Source organism: Pogona vitticeps, chromosome 1, assembly GCF_051106095.1.
Source record: "Pogona vitticeps strain Pit_001003342236 chromosome 1, PviZW2.1, whole genome shotgun sequence".
Classification (NCBI taxonomy): domain Eukaryota; kingdom Metazoa; phylum Chordata; class Lepidosauria; order Squamata; family Agamidae; genus Pogona; species Pogona vitticeps.
The window spans coordinates 44,879,696-44,902,211 of NC_135783.1; the positions used below are offsets into that span (position 1 = coordinate 44,879,696).

The 22,516-nt window shown below is 37.3% G+C and overlaps 1 protein-coding gene and 1 long non-coding RNA gene across 3 annotated transcripts in view; one reads left to right on the forward strand and one right to left on the reverse strand.

Annotated features, from left to right (window-relative positions):
* The window catches only part of GLP1R (glucagon like peptide 1 receptor), a 142,388-nt gene that overhangs the window by 22,745 nt on the left and 97,127 nt on the right, over window positions 1–22,516 (reverse strand). For both annotated transcript variants that reach the window (XM_078383033.1, XM_072991507.2), the window contains 3 exons: window positions 20,082–20,235; window positions 18,417–18,576; window positions 4,293–4,353 (listed from right to left, as the gene is read on the reverse strand). In XM_078383033.1, coding sequence (XP_078239159.1) covers window positions 4,293–4,353; window positions 18,417–18,576; window positions 20,082–20,235 — 375 coding nt within the window. The remainder of the gene's footprint in view (window positions 1–4,292; window positions 4,354–18,416; window positions 18,577–20,081; window positions 20,236–22,516) is intronic.
* Window positions 1,361–22,516, forward strand: part of LOC144585833 (uncharacterized) — a 37,486-nt gene continuing 16,330 nt past the window's right edge. Inside the window, exon 1 of the long non-coding RNA XR_013540398.1 lies at window positions 1,361–14,903. This is a non-coding gene — a long non-coding RNA (uncharacterized LOC144585833). The remainder of the gene's footprint in view (window positions 14,904–22,516) is intronic.

The window sequence follows — 22,516 nt, forward strand, 5'->3', positions numbered from 1 at the left end:
CAAAGACTTAACTGGTTTGGGAACAAGAAATCTGAAAGATTAATTTCTCCTATATAAAAACTTTACCTGGGATTTGAAATGTTCAGCATATAAAATAGATTAGTGACTATATGAGGCAGGGCTTTCCATGTAGCCATGTTCAATAGTGACACTTCCTCCCCTGGTGGTTCCAGCCCTGGTAAGTTTCAGCAGATACCTGAGACAATATTGTGCTATATGGCTTTTGAATCATAGAATCATAGCCGCCCAGAGTGGTAGAATATACCAGATGGGCGCGATATAAATCGAACAAACAAACAAACAAACAAATAAATAAAATAATGAAATTGGAAGGAGCCTGTAAGGCTATCAGGTCCAACCTCCTGCTCAAAGGATATCTGCCAGGTGGTTGTCTAAATTTCTCTTGAATGCCTCCAGTGTTGGAGCGCTCAACACCTCTTGAGGTAATTGGTTCCACTGCCATACTGCTCTAAGAGTTAGGAAGTTTTTCCTGATATTCAACCAAAATTTGGCTTCCTTTAACTTGAGCCCATTATTGTGTGTCCTGCACTCTGGGTTCTAATATGCTCTTATATTGGTGCTCTAATATCTCCCCTCAGTCTTCTTTTCTCAGGAAAGAACATACCCAGTTCTTTCAGTCTTATATTATATGGCTTTTTATGTTTTAAGTATTTTAAAGGTTGTTTTTGATCTCTTTTGAAAGAACAGTGGCTTTTAAAACTGGTTTTTAAAAACGTTCTTCCCTCTGTTTTTAAATAATGGTTTTCTCTTTTCTTGTTTCCTATTGCTTTGGAAGCCTTCTCAGGCTAACAAATGATGTCTGAAATCCAGTAACATAGTTACACGGTGTAAAGCTGATGATGTATTTTGTTAATACTTTACTGTATTTTGCTAATATGAAGCCTTAGGGAACAGTAAGATGGGAAGAGTATTAAATGTCTGAAAATCCCCAGTGCTGGTCCTGGCAACCGCAGCAGGACTGGAGGTGGCATTTTTTGAACATTTAGGACTCCACCCCCCCCCCCGTCCCCAAAGGCTTCTCCAGGACCAAAAGGAGCCCAGGAACTTTGGGAAGGGGGAAAAAGGAAACATTTTATTAACAATGATCACAGCTGATTACAGCTTAAGTTTACATTACTGGGTTTCAGCCAATAAATAGCTTTAATAAATAAGTAAATAATAGTTATAAGGAATTATTGGGGAGAATAACCTGGCCAAAATTCTACTCATCCTTCTAAGTGTGGAGACGATCCTCATGTCAACACGGACTTTATGTAATATTTGTACAAAAGATTAAAGAGTAACAATGTATGAGAGATAAACTCTCTAGAGAACAACCGGAAGATCAGATTCTATCTATCTATCTATCTATCTATCTATCTATCTATCTATCTATCTATCTATCTATCTATCTATCTATCTATCTATCTATCTATCTATCTATCTATCTATCTATCTATCTATCTATCTATCTATCTATCTATCTATCTATCTATTTATTTATTTATTTATTTATTTATTTATTTATTTATTTATTCATTCATTCATTCATTCATTCATTCATTCATTCATTTATTTATTTATATCCTGCCCAATTAGACAACGTCTACTCTGGACGGCTCATACTGTAACTCACCAGTTAATTATGCCACAATGCTGAGAGCATATATAACGCCAGCAAATTAGTAGCTAAGGGTCACATAAATTTACCCTGCTCATATGGATCGGCAGAAGAAGAAGAAGAAGGAGGAGGAGGAGGAGGAGGAGGAGGAGGAGGAGGAACCAGTGGTAGAAACAACTTACTGACAAACAAAGATGAAAGGGTAAACATAGCCTCAAGAACAAAAGGTTGATAATCACTACCCAAGCACTACAAACCCCAAATTAATTTTTGAGAAAGTGAGCAACTGTTTACCAATGTCAGTTTTGCAATAGTGGGATCGCTGTGCATTTGTTACAGAGAAAGGCTCTTTTCATATAGCCATGCTACACTGCTGCACATTAGGGAATGCACCCTGGGGAAGGGACAGATCATACGGCGCATGAAAATTACAATACTTGGGAGAGGTGGTCAAACCCTATCAATATTAGATTTGTCTGAAAAGAGTGCCCTCCTGGACTCTTCTCTAAAACAGGAACAAGTGTTTAAGAACAAGAAATATGCAGATAATGTAGCATAAGAACAACATAAGCAACATATAAACTTTAAAAAGCATTGACACGGCCCCCTGCATAACCAGCAACTCCACTCCCTTTCTTCTCCCTCCTTGGCCATTCCCACCAAGATTCACTACACATGGTTCATTTTTGTTCAATAAGGTGCAGACATGTTGCAGATGTGCAAAAGACCACATGGATGGTGATGGGAGAGCCAGCTATCCTCCTTATTAACTGAGGGTGGCCAAAACATGTTCAAAGAGCTTATGATAGGAGTAATTTCTGCTACATTTACTGTGCTACCTAGGTTTGCTAGCAGTGTTGAATGAGAAGATGATTATAATTATACCCCTATTCAGGCATTACATGTGAAAATGTGAAGGGCAATACTTGCGATAGTAATGCATTCCCACATCACATTAGGAAGTCAGAAAGACCTTCATGTGAAGATCCACAGAAAAGCACTCCTCAGAGTGTTCAGTTCACCCTATAAAGTTATTCCAGTTATAAGGGGGACTGGTCCAATGCGGTGGTAAATTAAATGTGTTTAATGACTTGATATATTAAAGTATACTAAACAGGGCAAGGAACAGAATGTTAAAGACGTGGAAAAGAAATCTTTTTGCAAAATACAGCCATCCTAATGTTCCCCATTAAAATCATTTCAACAATAAAGTGTAAAGGGTAGAAAGTGCTTGATAAATATCTTATTTTTTCTGTGTAGTGTCATTTGCTGCAGCAATTGGTTACCCACACAGAAAATAAGGCTGTGGATTTTACAAACAAGGCTACATAACTCAGGTAAAAGCAAATAAATAATCAGATCACTATTAAGACCAGTGTCATTTTTTTGCTCTAGAACGTGGCACAGATACATAAGTAGGCCACTGAAGGTTTTTGCTCTTCTCTGGAAGAACTGCTTATAAATACAGTAGTGGCAGAAATGCCCATTTGCTGGGGAGAGATGGCCTTTTAAGTTTACACGAATGAACAAAAATGGAATACATTTTTCTTTTTATTTTCTGTCATTGATTCCCACAATAGAGTCTTTAAAAACAGAATATTAGTTTTAACAAATAGAAATATTCCTTTGTGTTACTCTCTTTCACTTAAACTTTCTTTGGCCCTTTGTATGTTAACTCTTTCTTTAAGACTTCGTACATCACTTTATTTCAACCTTTGTATGTCAAATCAACTGATTTTTTCCCACCCAATAGCACCATGAAGGCTATTGCAAAGACATGGTGATGTGATGAGTGAAGGCTGTCAGCAGCCAATCAGAACTTTCAGGGGTGAAAGGAATGTTGAATCTATACAAGGGTCTGAAACCCATGAGCAGTGTTCTGATTCTCTCTCTCTGTTTTTGTTTTGTTTTTGTTTGTTTGTTTGTTTTTTTGCTTCACAGGCTTGTGCTGACTCCCTGTGCCTCTAACTTAGATCCTTTCCCTGTTTGTCTCCCCACCTCTGATCTTAGGGGGATTTATTTTCAGATTATTTTTGCTGCTGCCAGACAGTCTGCCAATGCCAATGTACCTCTTTGGAATTACTGTTCACACCTTTCTCCACTGATTTCTTTCGGGATTCCCCCCTTTTTTTGTCTTGGGGGTGGGTGGGACCTATATTTTGTTTAAATATAGGTACCACGCTATATTGTTTAAAATATAGGCAAGTGCATGTTTACTAGAGAAAAAAAGGAAGAAGCAATCTTTGGCTGTATCGTGCATATTTAATGGATAATGTACTTTGACCCTCATTCTCTGAAGGTTTTAATGGATTACATTGTCCATAAAAGCTGAAACTAGAATAGAGGTTTAGAAGCACCTCAACCAAGTCTGATGAGTCACAAGGAGCATGATGAGCAGACATTCAACAGCACACTTTTCCAAAGAGATACAAATTTAAACATACAAAAAACATCTCTTCAGCAAAAGTATGTGCTTATTTTAACAAAATGAGAGGCTTCTCTAATATAGAACATGATATACTCAGCCAAGCTACAGCATGACAAAATGCATAAGATGTCTGTGAAACAGCCATTGCCAAAACAATGAAGCTGAAGAAAAATAGGCTTCTTCTCCACCCATCACAAACACAACCCTCACAAGAGACCAACTAAGAATCAAAACTGAACCAACCCCTCATCTTCATAAAGGTACTTGACAAGAGCCCAGAGGAAAACAAACAGCATTGGCATACCTGGGAAAAGAGGAGAAAAATATATGCAGAGAATGAGACACAAGGAAAGGAAATCAGGAAGGAGATGCAAAGTTGTATATAGTACAGAACGTCTTTAGTTAAAAGGAGATTGAAGGTAATTTACCAAATTTATACAGCATCCCAAAACTATCTGCTAAAAAATGAACAGACCACAGTCCTTTTCCTGTGTCAGAAAACTACATTACATAATAATAAACTAAACATGCTGACTTTAATCATACATGTATTTCATAGCAGCATAATGGAATGGTCCCTTGAACATTGCATTACAAATGTCTCTGCATTACAGCTCAATAAATTTCAGGGACCGTTACAAGTTTGCACATGAAATTTGCTACACATGTATTGTAGAAAAGAAATCCAAAGAAATAATATGTCAAATTCACTTTTTAAAAAGAGACAATTGGATCTGTTTAATACAAAACACAAAAATATTCAGCTTACATCAGAAAGACAGACACAAAATTCTAGTAGAACAGAAAATTAAATTATACTTTCTTGAGCACATTATTCAGAAAACCCTATCAATATTCTGCAGGCAAGATATGGTTTAACTTAGTTTGACTCAGTAAAGGAAGGCATGGCCTTTAGTTTGCAAGACCTCCATAGGACTGCTAGTGATGGAACCTTCTGGAGGTCATTAATTCACAGGTATAACAAACATTTCAAGTGAACTTAGGGTACATAGCAACAGTAACAATATGTTGTTCTCCTCCATGCCTATGGACTCTATTAATACCACAAGTTGTCTTGTCACTGTCACAAGGCACTGAAAGTTTACATATGAATAGCATAGCTATTTCCATCACAGTAAAAGTGGTAGAATATATATTTTTATTGATATTGAAATGGGACACCTAAGATCTTGAAGGTTTTTGCTGTGTGGTCTGTCAAAGGTTACCAATTTTGTTTGCTGCGTTAGTTTTTTTTTTTTCTCCTCCTGTTTAATGAATGAGGAGAAAAAACTAAAGTGAAGCAGAAAGAGACAAGACACAACTTCACAATTATAAGCTGATAAAACTCCATCACTCCAAAGATGTAATTTCTTCCCCAAACTTCTGTGTCTCTACAATCAACTTCCAAATAAATCCCATGCTTATCTCCTGATGACCATCCACCAAACAACAGCAAGTGAATTTGCAGTTTGTGATAATCTGAGATTCAGGACAGGAAAAATCTAACATCTTTTAACTCTTAAGGGAGCTCTACTAGTGATTTTAAAACCAAGTATCTTTAGGATATTTATGTTGCTGCCTTGTCCTGGATAGGTTTAGGATTGGAATTGTATGTACATAAGTACCATTGTTGTTAAAAATTCCCTTCCTGGTGATGCTTCATGAAGAAAAATAGTGGTGAGAGAAAAGGAACACTTTCCCCTTCTTATTCTTCTGCTTCCCTGGACCCTACCATCTGAGCATAGCTAGGAAGTGATTGGGTTCAAAGGCAGCTCCAAACTTGTACTGTCTAACTAGAGCTTGGGAAAGTCACTTTTTAGGCAAACACTCCCATAATCTCAGCCAGCATGTTCCCCAAAATCTACCTCTAACACTATAGGAAGGTGTTTTCTATTCCACAGGACTATCCATCAATGCAGACCATGATTATCTCTTCACCTGGCAGAGCTCCACAGAGCATCTGAGATCTTTCCCATCATATGCCTGTGATGGGGGAAAGGCTAAAGAAAGAAGGAGTAAAGCAGGGTATTCTTTCCTCTTCCTTCATAAAGACCCACACCCACCAATCCCCATAAAGCCTGAACAGGAATACAGCATACCATTTCCAGTCTAGCCAGAGCCCTGGGCAGGAGTGTTCCTTAACTGAGTTGGTTTGTTTCATTTACAAACATGTACAGTATAGACAATATACTTTTGCATTACTCTCTTAGCCAAAGAAAATCAAGATCAAAAGAACCACTCTTAGAATTATTCATAACATCTGATGGAGATGTCCAAAGAACTGTCTAGTCAGATTAACTTGGATTAGGTGGGAACGTGACAACAACCATCTGAGAGAGGCTGATAGGGGAGATGCAACGCTGCTGGTCCTCCTGGATCTTTCTGTATCCTTTGATACCATCAGCTATGGTATCCTTCTGAGACAGCTATTGAGTTTAGGACTTGGGACTACTGTTGTTTGGTGGTTCCACTCTTTCCTCGAGGGTTGTTCTCAGAAAGTACAGCTTGGTGAGGCAATGGAACTTCTGTTACGGGATCCCTCAGGGATCAGCCATTTCCCCAATGTTTTTCAACATCTATATGAAACTTCTGGGATAAGTCATTTGGAGATTTAGAGTTCATAGTCATCAATATGCAGATGACACACAGCTATACCTCTCCTTTTCGTCATCTGCCATTGGTGCAATGCAATTCCTTGAGCACTGTCGGATGGTGATAATGAACTGGACAAGGGCCAATAAACTGAATCCAGATAAGACAGAGATCTTATTATTGGGTAGATTGTTAGATCTATAAGAGGGATATTTTCCTGGTCTCAACACTTCTCCAAAGGATAGGGTTTGCAGTTTGGGTGTACTCTTAGACTAGAGCTCTATAGAGGCACAAATATCTGCTGCGGACAAGAGTGCTTTTCAACAATTCCATTTGATTACCCATTTGTGCCCCTACCTGGAGAAGAAATGCCCGACAACAGAGGTTCATGCATTGGTAATCTCCAAAACAGATTACTGTAATGAGCTCTATGTAGGGCTGCTACTCTTGAAGTCAATACAGAAACTTCAGCAGGCCCAAAATGTGGCAGCCAGACTGATCCCAGGTACCAACATATATCTCGGGTTTTGCCATGTCAATATTGGCTTCCTGTTAGTTTTCATGCTAAATTCAAGGTGCTGGTCATCACCTATAAACGCTAAATGGTTCAGGACCTTGATACCTTTCAGAAAAATCTCTCCTACAAAATAGCTACACATCCCAGGTAAATGTTAAAAACAGTGATACCAGAAGAAGCCAAAAGAGTGAATATCAGAAACCAGTTTTTTCCAGTTGTGACCCCACACCTCTGGAATAAATGTCCAGCAGAGGTTTGCCATGTGCCCTCCCTCTGTTTTTAAAACGTTAGTTACCGGTAAATCAGAATCTGTTAAAGCTGCTTTTGTGCTAGTTATGTGTGATGTCCAATGCTGTTTTAAATTGTTTATTTATCTAATATAGGTTTAGCTAGTTCAGCAGACTTGTTGCTACATTTTATTGTTTGATTATCTGTATCTATATACTGTACTGTACAGTATTGTTCCTTATTGTTTGTATGCTTATGCTGTGAACTGCTCAGATAGTGTTTTGCACTATGAAGCGGTATGTAAGTTTAAATAATGAAATAAATGAAAATAGAGTATTATCCCCTCACCTGAAATACATGACTTATATTTCCAAAGCAGCTACAATCTTCTTCCAGAATAAGCTTGTTATTATAGTAATATAATATTATCACGTAGCACTGACACTTAGCAGCAGAATTTATTTTGTTGTCCCAAACTCTTGTTCAGCAATCTAAATGTAACCACCTCAAGCTGTTTAATCCTTCTAAACTTAATTATTTCCAATGTGTTCTCAGTGCAATTTGTATTGGCACTTGTGATTTATAGTGAAGTCTAAAAAGTTGTTATCTTCCATGTAATTTGATCGCAGATATCCCCAAGGGTTTCCTGGAAATAGATTTTGTATTCATGTTGCCTTGTCTTATTTTCAGTTATTACCTGGTTTGGTCCAGAGCCAACCCTCGGCCTGACCTTTGCAAGTTAATGCACGTTGAGAATACCACTAGCTGATTTTGCATCTTCTGCTACTGCCACCAAGATGCAATAACAATAAAAATATAGGTATACCTTATATTTGGGATGATGTGGCACTTCCCTGGATCAGTTTCAATTTAGATTAACCGTTACAACAGCTATTACGCTACCATGCAGTATAAAGACCCAAAACGCAGTGAATGCCACTATGAAAACAATGCCTGATTTGTGAAGGTGTATACTGTATACAGCTTTAAATTAGCTGTGCCTGAGCTAGTTATAGTTACAGAAGAACAATCTGTTGGCTTATGTGAGTGAGTCAGCTTACAGAGATAGTCAAAAGAATCAATTGCATCAAGCTACTAACAAAAATAATTTTGAAGCTATACTCAGAAACTGGTGAATGGCAGGAAACATACTTGATATGCTTTTATGTGTGCATATGCTGGAGTTGTTTTGATCAACTGAATTTTGCAATAAGCCTAATGGTAAGGCACCATAGGTATACTGGAGAATTCTATATTAATATATCAGTAAGTCTATACAAATATACTTGATATTGCAGGCAATTTATTATTACTGATCACCTACCTTTAAATGCTGCCTTCATTTGATGAGTTCAAGCCAATATACATGGCTCTTTTCCTCTACACCTACCTGAGGCAGGTTAGGCTGAGAGTGAGTGACTGTTTAGAGCACTGGTTCTTAACCTTGGGTTACTCAGGAGTTTGCAGTTCAAAAGCATCCGAGTAACAAAGGTTAAGAACCACTGGGTTAGAGTCAGCAAGCAAGTTTCATGGTTCTCTGGAGACTCTCAAATATCAATGCAACACTCTAGCCACTTTGTCACAACTAGCTATGGAATCTACAAAGGCTCAATTATAACAATTGTAGTGTTCAACTGTTCTCTCTTTGGTATCTTCTTTAAATCTAAGATTCATTTTCTAAACTAAGCTTCAAAAGGTTGCCTAGGCAAGAGCTACTTTCCACATTTCTATAACCAAGTTGTAGGAATCAAAAGGTTAACATTCTGTGCAAATGAACTGACATAGGTGGTTGCTTTCAAGCAGATTAACTAATGGAACCTCTCAGTGCTACATTTCTGGAAATGAGCTCTCTTGTATGTGTCAGGAAACCAGCAGAGGTTGGAGAATGATGGTCCTTCAAGTTAATAGAAGATGAGACAGATGCTGAAATGTCAAATCATTTGATCGGCATTGTATTATGTTAAGTACAGGTCTCTGTTTCCAGTTCTTCTCCAGCTCACTCGGACAAAAGTTTAATCAATCTGCAGAAGACATATTGTTAGCACAATAAGCATTCATTTATATCTAGGAGAAAGCTGAAGGCAATGGAACTGAATCTTTCTGTTACTCTTAAATGTTGAAGAATAAGTTGACTACAATGTGCATGTATGGAGAAGTGTGATTGTGGAAACATTTGATAACAGGACAATGGTTTCTGATTTGAATTTAATTGCATTACTCTCTAGCTGCCAGGATAGCTAAAGATGGTGATCAATCTGCTTGCTTCCTGATAGATAAAAGAACAAATGAAGACTTTTTTCTCTTTTGATTTTGGCTATGGCAACCTGTGATTTGTGTAGTCTCAAAGGGAGAATTTGAACTATTGTCCAGCATTATAAAGACAAACTTCAGGCTTGCACATTCCTCTCCTTCTCTGGATAGTGGAAACATGTTCCAAAACTTTTCTTTGTATTTTATATCAATAGCAGTTCAGCATATCAACTGAATTTTGTTTGTGTTTAATCCCAAGTAAAATTAGTAAAACCAAGCCAGTTTCTTAAATTAAGACTGCCTAGGTTCAAACAATGTGTTGATCTGCATGAAAGGAAGTGAAAGCAAAGGCTTAAATATGTTCCCCTCATTCAGCCTGAAGAAAGAGAAGTTGTGGGAGTACATATGCCAAGGTCTGTTCTCATAATGCTCAAAATTGGTTTGTGCAATGTCCAAATTAGGTTACTAAATATGTAAGTAAATTTAAAATTTTGTAGTCAAATAGATTGATAACCTATACTTATATAATTCTGTTTAATTATTGGGATCTGATTTACAGTTATAGAAAGGTAAAACAAGAAAAATAATAATAAAATAAATGGAAGTGAATCAACAACCCTGGGGCAAACATGTAGCTAACAACTGATGACACCATAACGAGGGCTGTGGCCCTCAACAACTAGTAAGTTTTATTTGGCAAAAGCTTTACATCTGAGAAGAATCCCACTTCTTCAAATACATGGAGTGTAGCCTCTGTAGACAGACATTTATACAAGCAGGGTCAGGGAAGGAAGCAGAGATGAGCAAGACAATAGAACTACCAAGATGTCAGCAAGTAAAAGAACTGCAAAAATCGCCACCCAACATTCATTAGGAATTTATATTTGCAGGTAATCTGAAATAACGACAGATATGAAATGTAATGTTCTTTCATTCACCCACAGATATTTCTATTTTTAGAAGGAAAAGGCTATATGTATATATAGGGCAGCCTAAACAGCAGGCCTTCACACAGCCAGGTGCACTCCAGCCTCTAACTGTTATGGGTTGGAAGAACCTGTGCTACTAGATACACACGTGAAAAGAGAAAACAAGATGAGAAAGAAGAAACTAGGCCATGAATCAGAAGGGAGAAAGTGAGCTGAAACAAACTCAGCTGAGTTAAAATTTGTGAGAAAAGGGTTACAGTTTTCTTAAATAGATGAAAATATTGAAATATCCCCTGTTGCGCTCCTCATTTAAAGGCATGCACACAATAGATTTTCATAAGAAAATTAGAGTAACTGGTTATGTACAAATCAGTTACAATTCCTAATGTTATATTTGCCTATTTCACTGCAGACACATCATGAGTTAATATTTTCAGTGGGAATTCTACAATACCAGTAGTATCTTTTCTGAGTTTATTATTGGCCGTTCTCAATGCATCTGTGTATTCATGTGGAGTTAGAATTACTGGTTCTTATGCTTATTAATTTGATTTATTAATGCCAAATCTCACCTCCCATCCTGTTGCCTAGTGAACCAGTTTAGAAAGATCCTTTGGGATTTCTACGCAGATAAGTTATCTCTTCCTTGGTTTTTAATATCCCAAATACTAAGCCATAATATGCATTATTTGGTTCTGAATCCAGTCTGCACTACATGACACTACCCATCACCTTTCTTTAGCTACAGATGAAAATCTTGCAGGTCAATTGTTATGCTACAGAATCCTATGATAAAAACATAATGATCCATTTTTAAAAACTGTATGTAATTACGTGATGCTAAATGTAACACCTACCTTTCAGAAGACAAACTATAATGATAATACTGTTGACTGCACAAGTTCATAGATCATAGCAAAATAAAAACAAGTACAGATGATTAAAATATTGTAAAAGTACAAAAATTACTGTCAAAATTAATTGATGGACCTGATACACAATAGATATGCATATCTCTAAAATAATTACAATTTTGCTTATAAAACAGTTTGATATTACTAAAATGCTAGTAGCAAAAACTACTGGCAGATGGCATTGTGACAGAATGCCCACGTCACTCCTGTCAATCATAGCTGAAGCTCAAGTGCAGGAGCCTATGAGAGGACAGGAGGGGCGGAGTCAGTGAGAGGCAGTTAGAGAGTTAGGGGAAGAGAGAAGGTGAAAGAGATAATGAGTGTGGAGGAGAGAGATTGAATAGTCAAGATAGATAGTCAGAGAACTTGAGGGAACTGATATTAATAAGTTGGTTAAAGTGAATAAATCAATAAAACAAATGAAGAGTCGAATGTCTAATCAAAGATAAGAAGTTTTAATGAGTGAGTCTATACAATGATTAAAAAGAACATCTGTGATTCAAATTCAATCTAAATAAGTTATGTTGGCAGCAAGTGTCTGATTCAAGTATTGTGCAAGTGTGGCTAAGGGATATCCACTGGTGGCAGCAAATGAAAGAGAAAATGTCGCCAGAGTGAACCTTGGTTTGGGGGGAAACAAACAAACAGGGAACACTGTGTGGAACATCACAGGCATTAATGGATTTTATCAGGCTACAGTAACACTTCTATATTTTTCCATGTCTCCATGATGATTTGCAGAGATGGAGTCCACAAATCTCTCCCTGCATCTGGTGGGAGCCTGAGGACCCAGCTTGGGTCCCCAGGGTGGAGGCCAAGGGCCCTCAGGGGCACCAGCAGCCATCCTCTCACACTAACTAAACTATGAGTAAACAGAGATTCAAAAGGGACACATACAGGTGACAGAAGGAGAGGTGAATCATCAGAGAAGAGCACAAATGCAGGAGATGGAACAGAAGTCTTTGAGTGATTGGCATAACTGTGAAATTTGAATGCATTTTTCAAAGGACGTGAAGGAAACTTCGCATTACATTCTGCTGTATTAATCATCACATAACCTGGAGACCACCCTGTATACATGTTACAAGTGAGTGATGGTAAAAGATTAGTACAATTTTCTCTAACTTTTCCCTCTAAAAGTTGGGTAGGATAATACAACTGCAAGTGCTTTGCATTATCTGCAGAGGGAACAAAAGTGCAAACTTAAGTTATGATTACAACTACAAGCCATAATGATTACTCAATGAGCAACAAAACCTTTCTAGGTGATGTATGGATGTCAGTTTGTTTAGGCAATTCATTCAGAAAGTAATTTCCATTAGTTAACACACTAGGAGAGATAACAACAGCAGAAACCTAGAGCATAATAAATTACTCAGCTGCTTCTGATTAGTACCATGAGATATCCAAACTAGAATGCTATTTCATGGATTTCATCAACACCATAGTGGACTAAATTGCTACAAAAACAAAATTAGTCTTAAGAAAACTTCCAGATGAAAAAAACATTGCTTTGTCAGCATACACACTAACCCGATTGTTTTTTCAAAACAAGGAATTCATCAACAGTAACATGCCACAAAATTTAGACATATTGTAATAGTAACATCCAGTTCATCATACATTCAATATTGCCGACATTTTGAGGTAGCTTCTCATCTAATCACTTCCTAGCCATTTCAGACCAAGAAAGAGATTGGCTTCCTGAATTAATTTTGTTTCTCTGACAGGCTCAAGTTTCCAGGAGAAAAAAAAAATTGAGAAGATTCTTCACTCTACCAGTCGCCTTTCACTTCCTGGCTTTAGGTAAAAACAGTGAAGGTCAAATTCTCCAAATTAAATAGAGAAGCCTTTCTTACTCTATTTATCAGTTACTATAAACAAAAAAAAATTCAATTTTTATACCAGCCTTATGAATGCTTGTAAATGTCATAGAAGATTAAAGAAGCAAGCATATGGACTCTAAAAGAAACAGGTCGTCTCACACAACAAACTGTTCCCTTAAAGTAGTGTAAGAACTAGACACAAGACAACAGAACTGAAAGCAGAATCTTCTTCTTTTGAAATTTTTTCTTATACAACCACACATGCAACGAGGCATTTTCATTTCCTTAAGTGAAATATTTTATGATTATGAAAGAAATTGCAAGCTTATTTCTGACTGCATAAAGTTGCAATATAAACATTTATATTTAGATTCTTCTCTGTCCCCAAAGCTTCAGGCAAATATTTAAGTCAAAAAATACATCTCAAGTGGAAACTTTAAGCTTCAAAAATTCCATACAAGAACCTTAGTTATATTTTAATCAAACAGAAAGGAGCTTTTAAAAAACACCTTTAAAAAGCAACTGAAAGGGAATACTCTATAACACTGGTTCTTAACCTTGGGTTACTCAGGAGTTTTGGACTGCAACTCCCAGAAGCCTTCACCACCAGCTGTCCTGACTGGGGTTTCTGGGAGTTGCAGTTCAAAAGCATCTGAGTAACAAAGGTTAAGAACCACTGCTCTATAACACAGCTACCCCTTCTACAACTATCTCTATAATATGTTCATTGGTAAGTAAAAGAAGTAGAACAACTCCAAAAGCTTTAAAAGCTTTTTTTAAATATAATAACACCAGAATTCTTATAACAGGAAAATATAAAATGAAAAACATTTCTAAGCCCCTAAGCATGTTGTTAACACACACGAAATCAATATAGAATGTTCTTACCCACACTAGCCAGATCTAAGAAAAATCCATTGCTGGCTTATTCATTTGTCTGTAATCAATCACCATTCAAATGTTCCTATTTGACTAGAATAGCCAATATTGGAGAATTCTATTATCAAGGGACTGGTACCAAGATACCTTGGGCTATCATTTCTTGCATAATTATTTTCAAAGTTTCTTTGTGTTTCAAAGGAATGGGATACTGCTACTCTTTTCTTACTGGTCTTGTTACAATTATTTTGTAAGGCTTCATATTTGTGTCATATCCATCCTGTGTAGGATAAAATTGCACTGCATGTATCTCTAGCCATTTATTCATTAAGAGCTGTATCAAACTTTCATAAAACATTTCATATAGCTGAGAAGTAGAGGTCATCGCAAACTGGTAAGAATGGTTGACAAAGAACACAATGGGCAGGGAAAAGGAATGCAAACTAGGTTGCATAAATGGGTGGAGAAGCTGTGCAGAGGTGAGGTCTTCTGTCTGAGCCACCACTAGATCTGAATCTATTTTCTACACAAACACCAACATGATAGCCACTTTATACATTCAAGTGTACCAAACACCAGATTTGTATATACATGTTTCTTCTACTCAGTGTGTGATGAAATTGTTTTCTCTCACTACATACAGAAGGACATTGCAGGGACAATGGCCCAAAGTGCTTTTAAGAGTGAAAATGCTCTATTCACCACAAGTGCTACAAAATGTAAGTAAAGGTAAAGGTAAATTCATAATGTGTAAAGAAGCCAGAGTTTGATTTAGTGCACAGGTGTCGTAATAAGATCTAGAAACAGGATTAAAAGTTTAAGTATTGTCTTGAATCACATGTCTGCATCTGCCATCTCCATGTCTGCAAACCTACAAAATGGGAGTAAGAAAGCACTATTACTTTACTAAAAGAAGTTCATAATAAATGCACTCAATACACAAATGGTATATTGTTGACAAGCAGATGGAATCATACATGATTCAAAGACTCACACAATATTTTCTCCACAGTGATTATTTCACAGTCTCTTTTTAAATGTATGCACATAGATTTTAGTATGTTATTCTCAGCTCACAGAAAAGAACTGCACAGCATCTGTTTAGAATATATACAGAATCCTCTCCTGGATCCCAGTGATCATCTTCAAGCATTGCTAACCTAAACTTGCACTCAAGCAGGACAAGGTATCACATACTGACATTCATCTGTACTCCTTATAATGAATTTTGGAATCTGTCTAGGTATGAAGGAAACAATTTCTTTTATTTCAATTTGTTCAGGCAACTATTTTGAAGGGTGCAACATTTTGAATGTTTTCTCTTTTGTATGACTTTGATTGTACAAAATGTACCCATAGTTGTCATTAGCTCTATGAAAACAACACAGAATTGCTTAAAACATTTTGATCTGAGCTCTTTATTATTCACATTAAGTTATTGCCTTCAATAGAGTACAATGTTTTCATCATCAATATATCACTGTGCATTTGATAGGGCTGTGTAAATAGTTTGCAATTGATCATTTTTATGATTTTTACCAATAAGCTCATTTCCCAGAATGGTCACACAAGAAGGTGAATCTGCAGAAGCGCAAAAAGCCTGTCTGACAAATTAAACATGAAGAAAAATATATATTCCTGAAATATAATTTGACTAGCATTTAACGTAACACATTTTATACAGTTATTAAACTCAGTACAGCTATTAATATCACAACTGGGAGTTTAATTACATTAATATCACATTAAAAGTTTATCCTGGACATGCTCAACAGCATAGGAAGATTGTAAACAGAGCAGCAAAGCACTGCCAGAAATCTGGGAATGGGGATCCCCAAGCCCAACTAACTCAGCATATCAATTTTTATTTTTATTTTTAAAAAATTTTTTGGAAAACTGTACTAGCCTTCATTAATGAACTGGCAAGCTACTTCATACCATATGACTCAAAGGTAGAATGGGCACTGTACCAAACAGATGTCAGGAGACTTGCTAAGCTAAAACAGCAGAGCATCTCTAAGCACTGGGACCAGTGAGGAACTCAAGTATCTGGGTTCAGGGACACCTACAGAGTACAAGCAAGAACACAAGTAGGCAACAACTATGCCTGAATAAGGGTGAAGCAAAGGAACAAGTAGTTTAGTTTCTGGACTGAATATGACTTTTGCTAAGAGTCTTGTGTTAATGAATGGTCAGCATCAGAAAACCTATGCTTCTAAGAAACAATCAGGTAGAGGTTGTAGTGCACCGGACCCCTTAAAGGGCCGCTGGCATTCGGCCAGAGAGTCTGACAGGCTGCCTACCTACCATCTTTGTGCTGGGGCAAGTCCCAAGACCTCATCAGTTTGTAGCATAAGCCCTTTGAACAAGTCTGACCATAAAAAGAACACTTTACTCTTAATCAGTACTTTGCAAGTACAGACACATGGGCTTTTTGATTCCTTAGAACTCACTAAAGCTCAGTTAGGTAGGACTCTTAAAATATAGCTAGTTTGTGGCCCTCTCCACCTCCTGGATTTAGCCAGACCCTGCTGTTCAAGAGACCAGTCCTTTTGTAGAATTATTATTATTTTTTATTAGAAAATAGAGTTTCATTAGGAATCAGTTTATATTGCACAAGCTTTAACATCAAGAACATATTCAAATATCATTACAGATAAATAAAATAACTATTTCCCAATTAAAATAACAAACACTAGTAAGCTAACTAAGGTGGGCTATAGTGGGCTAGCCCTACCTCCTTCTTTCTCATTACTTACATCCTCTCTCCTTCATGCAATCGAATCCAGATCAAAACAATATATGAATCTCCATTCAGCATTCAGTATTGAATTAATTGAATTACACATAACCTGTCATCCATTTTCTACTTTCTCTAACTCCTCCCTTCTTCTTGACAATTCTGGCTGTTAACCAATTAGCCTTAAGAGGCTGTACCACCTTCCTCCTTTCCTTATTTCCATGAGAGTCCAGGTGTTGTTTATCTCTTCTCCAATTAGCTTGGAATGTTGAGTCTTCCACAGGCCTCTCAACTGAGCCTTTATCGCTATCTCGAACCAGGCTGTAATGGTCCTTGGGAAAACACTCTCATGGTACTTAGAAAAACACATTCCAATGTCTCTCAAATCATCTTCACACAGAATCTGTGTAAGTCCATCTTACATTTCTCTGACTGCATATCCCATCATCATGAGAGAGGTTTTTAAAACAATAGGTCTTATGTGATTATAGAAACCTGCTGGTCTGACTAGTGATGTACACTGTTCAGGACTGAAGTGCAAGTCTCACCATGGCTTTTGATTGGTAGGTCTAAGTTATCCTTTTAAATTAATTCATTCCATTTAGATCCTACCTTCCTCCCATGAATGGGACTCAAGCCAACTTCAAGGGCTTTGTAGCCAGGAGAGGTTTGGACATATTCAAAGTTCTTACTTTTTCTGCCCTTACATGTAATCAATTCCACAACATTCCATTTTGGTAGAAGATACACAAATGACAAACATTAAGTATGCTGGAGGTTACATACTACCATCTTGCTCCTAGTTGCCTTGTGGAGGTTGCCAAGATAATTTTAAAAAAAAACTTGACAGGGTGTTGGGATTATACTCACAAATACCAAATATAAAATACCTGTGTCCAAGCCATCCCAGCTTGCCAAACATCTAATAGTGCAGTTTATTTATAAATCCTATGTCCTAAACATCATATTAGTACCAAATTGTAACTATTTGATTTGTGTGTGTGCGTGTGTGTGTTTTGCAAGGTTTATATGCACTTGTGTACGGTTGTACATTGTGATGTAGCAGGTGCAGATAACCAGGATTTATGCATGTCCACAACTTTCAAAATGAACATCCTCATATTGACCAGGAAGGAAGCCCTTGTAGGGAGCACTTGGAATATTTTAGCCATACATGAATGGTTAAACTATGAACAATATGCAGGAGAATTCAGAGAATTATTTTTCAAAATCAATGTACAACCAAGGACTTGATCTTACTGACAAAAAGAAACACAGTTGTATCGCATATACACCACAGAAGTGAATGGTGCATGGCTTTGCAATGGTGCAAAAAGACTGATCTAAGCATGGATCTCCTGAATTTACATGATTTTAGCATGGAATCTGCCCCCACTCTCTACAAGGAAGCTACTATTCTATTTATTCCAGAACACAGAAGCAAATAAAAACACTATTTGTAAAAGGTTGGGGGCAGGGGAGACTGACTTACCCCAGCCAATGCAAAGGTAAAGCCGAAAGATTCTCTGCTCAGAAAACACGGATAATGCCAGCAATGTATACAGGTACATTCCTTCTACCAGCAGCCAATAGTAGTTTGCAGTCACACAATACTGCATCATCACAAAGATCAAGCGACAGCTAAGGGATTCCTGAAAGCAGGGAAAAGAGAACTTAGCAAATACAGCAGATGTACTAAAAGACAAGCAGGAAATAAAAAACAAGAGTAGGTGACATGGCAGATACAATCTTTCCCCCAGCAAAGTCTTAAGTAAAATGAGTATTAGTATCTGAACAGCAGGTACAAAGAAACTAGATTCAAAAGCAGATTGCTTCTTCTCTCACCCACACCATGATTTTCTTAGCTGCCCATCAAGGCCACTGTCCTCCTACATGTATACATGAGATACAGATTTATGGCATGTAACAAATATTGGCTTTGATCATAAGAACAATAAATGGAAAAAAGCACTCATCCGTAGAAACACACAAAGGATGCAGTGTGTCGAGCGTGCTGGAACAAGTGTCCAAAATTCAGCAGAATCACCTTATACGAACAGAGAGTTGCTTGCAAAAAGTGTTTTTAAGCAATTTGCAAATTGCCCCATTCCAGTACAGCTCCAGTGATCCATCCCATACCACAAGCACTGCAGAGATGCAGGAGTCCAAAACAAACTGTGTCTTCTGAAGATAAAGCACACAGGTGACTTGATTCCAAATTTCTATTATGTATGAGAGATGCCGTAAATTGAAAATGATTTGATGGCACATTATTATTACAAATATGAATACGTACTTTATTGCTTTGTAGCCAATCAGGTTGTTATTACTCAAGGCACATTTACTTACCAGGCATAATAATATGTCAAGGCATTACTGCTTTGGTATCTAAGGCTTTGGGAAAATTCTGGTAAAATTATCACTCAACACTTGAGGCAATATTTCTTGTAATTTGTTTTGATATTGGGATGGCATATAAAAGGCCATTTTTCTATACACACAGTAGAAGACTTGGGATATTTTAAATAGTTCTGTTTTCAAACGATTGAAATATCCACTTTTGCATGCAAATATGTTGCTTGCTGCCTTTTGATTTTACTAGAGAAAACTACTGGAAATAAAAGGGAAACAGATTATAGAAGAAAACTTTCTATGATCAAGAGAACTGAGACATTTCTGCTTATCAGGCGCAAGAGTAGGCAATACTTCTATAGGACCACTATAGGTTCTATAGGTTCCAAAAATTAATGGCAGATATTTGTTCCAGGTTTCCTTGAGATGAGATCACATGATGAATGCAAACTGCCCCTCAGGTGTGTGTATGCAGTCTCAAGCCCCATGACGGCTGCATGGTTGGAATTTTCCACCTTATGATTCTAAAATAAAAGGCATCACCTGCTCTCGCATTTGTGTAATCTTAAGGACCATACAGCCTTTCCCTGATGTTTTTCTGGACCACTGCATCAGATAAATAATTCACTAACCAAGCCTAACAGCTGGATGCCCAACACTGGGACACTTACAGTCACATGGTGGTGTTCAAATCTCATAGAATTCTGGAATACCTTTTTCTACAAATGAAGATGGAAGATATTTATGCAGATATATTGAAATTATACTACTACACTTCTACAAAAGACTAACCACATTAACCTACCTGATATGAAATTAAACTCTCCCACTGTTCTTCACGAGGTGCTGTTTTGTACATCCAAGTTAGCATGGAGTCCTTTATAAAGATGGAGGCAGCACGTAGGATAAAGGAGGTGAAAAGGTTCAAGTGAATGTAGTTCCTGGTGCAGTGCAGATGCCTATAAATATAATAATGAATCCCAAGTCACCTAACATGAGTAGGATGTAATGACCGTCAAATAAGGCAACAAGGGAGTTCTGCACAAAACTAAAATGTGTAAATCAACCACTTATGGTTAAAATTCGACACTGCTACAGAATTTTGTTTTGCTTTGAACAGGAATACAAACTCCTGATGCCTTCACACTGACAAATTTAATATCACTTTCAGATAAAAGGTGGGTAGAAGTGGAAAAATTTTATTCACATTGAGATAAAAAATGGGAAAGTAAATAAAACTGGGGTGTGATTTTTACTAGTCGCAGCAAAAGGTTTTAAAAGACTGGATCATTCTAAACTGAACTCCTAGTCGCTTAGAACAAAATTTTCAAAATATTCTCAATGAATCATACTTCACTTTACCACACATTAGGAACTGTAGCATAAACACCAATTTCTGTCAAAGAGACATCATAACTACTGTTTAAGAATGACTGAGGTGTACATACTGATGTGACACTTAAGGGAGAATTTATGGCCCATGGGGGCAAGTGGAATGTGATTTCATCTCTAGGTTCACAGAGTAAAAATTACATATGCACATTACAGAGAATAGACACCACAATGTGTCAAAAAAGAGAAAAGTTCAATGGCTAAAAGTTGTAATGGCAACACCTCATCCAGTGACCAAAGAAGTGGTTGTGTTAGTCTGCCTCATCATGTTGGCAAAATTAAATGGAAAAACAAAGTGAAACGAAATAATACAAAAAGAAGAAAAAGCAAAGGACAAAAAGTTGTGGCACCTTGAAGACTAACATATTTGTTTCTGTGTGAGCTTTCACAGATCCAGATCCATTTCTGTAAGCATATGAAGTGCTCATACTGAACCATCTGTATTAATACAATTACCACAGTTCGGGGGGGGGGGGCGCAATCATGACCAAGTAAGGATATAGACAACAGGCAAAGTAACACAGGAATGGGAGTATTAAGATGTTAATTATCTAAAGAGTGGCCTGGTTGCCAGATGGTGTGGGATATAAATTCAAATAATAAACAAACAAATAGAATTACAAGTTGTAGCCAGGTGATTTATTATCTCCCCCTAGATTTTGTTATTTGCTTTTCCTCCTCTTATCTCTCCTCCTTTTAATTTGCCAACATATCTTGTCCAGAAACCAAAAATATTCAGCGACTTTTTACCTTCTCATAACAAACCCAACTGCAAGGCAGGTATGTGGTACAGCACAGCACTGCAAAAAGGGAAAGCTGCTGTTTTGTCTCTCCTTCTAACTAAAAATGAGCCGTCAGTGTTAAAGCTAAACATTCCTGAAAGATCTTTAAGCCATGTCCAAGTTAAAAGTCCTTCCAAAGTTTCCTCAACAGTGTCACTTAATTGAATCATAATAGTACTATCACTTCAAACTAAAAATGCAATGCACTGACCCTTTTGCTGCAAGCTGGTGTATTCTAAATACAGTTTCTTAAGGTTAGGGAGAGGATGTAAGATGCCATTTGGTGTGATCCTCAAATCCAAATAGCATACCAACCTCAAGTGACTCTATTTCCAGTATCATATTGGCAAACTGAATACTTCACCTATCTCTCTGAGGAAAAGCAAGGGAAGTGAAAAAAATATTATTTATTTTGCTTCTGGTAGACTACTGCTGGCAAACTGAATCACTCTGATTAAATTTTTTTGAAAAAAACATTTTTCTTTGCTTTGTACGTAGTGCTGATCAAGAAACAGCCAGCAATTGCAGTTTATTAAGCCACTTCACAATACTGAAAATGAACACAGGAAGAAGCCTTGACAACTTTGACACCAGAAAGGCTTGGTTTTGGTCCATTTCCAGTGATCTCATGGACTGGGAACTGACCAAACTGCAGCACACCAACACACACACACAAAAAGGAGAAGCCCCTGACAGGAGACCAAAAAGGTGCAGTTAGGAGCACTCTGGGGGCAAATTGGTCAGCTCTAGTGATTATGTCAGGTGACCACCAGAAAAAAGAGTGAACCAATCGACCCCTGCAGTGCACCAAAGAGCAGGACAAATGCCCCTCTGATTGAGCTCTAAGTAGAACTGTATTAATTTTTCCTTCAGGATGGAAAAAATGTCTTCTCTGTTAAGCACAAATAACATCTCCTTGAAACATCAAGTACATCAGCCACACTGGGAGCTGCAACTGATAAAGGCAGATTATTGCTATTTGCTACACTGCAGTAAAGGAGGTCATAATATTCTTGCATTCCAGCTTTCCTGCTACCTGAGATGTGCAGCATTCAAGCATTTACCA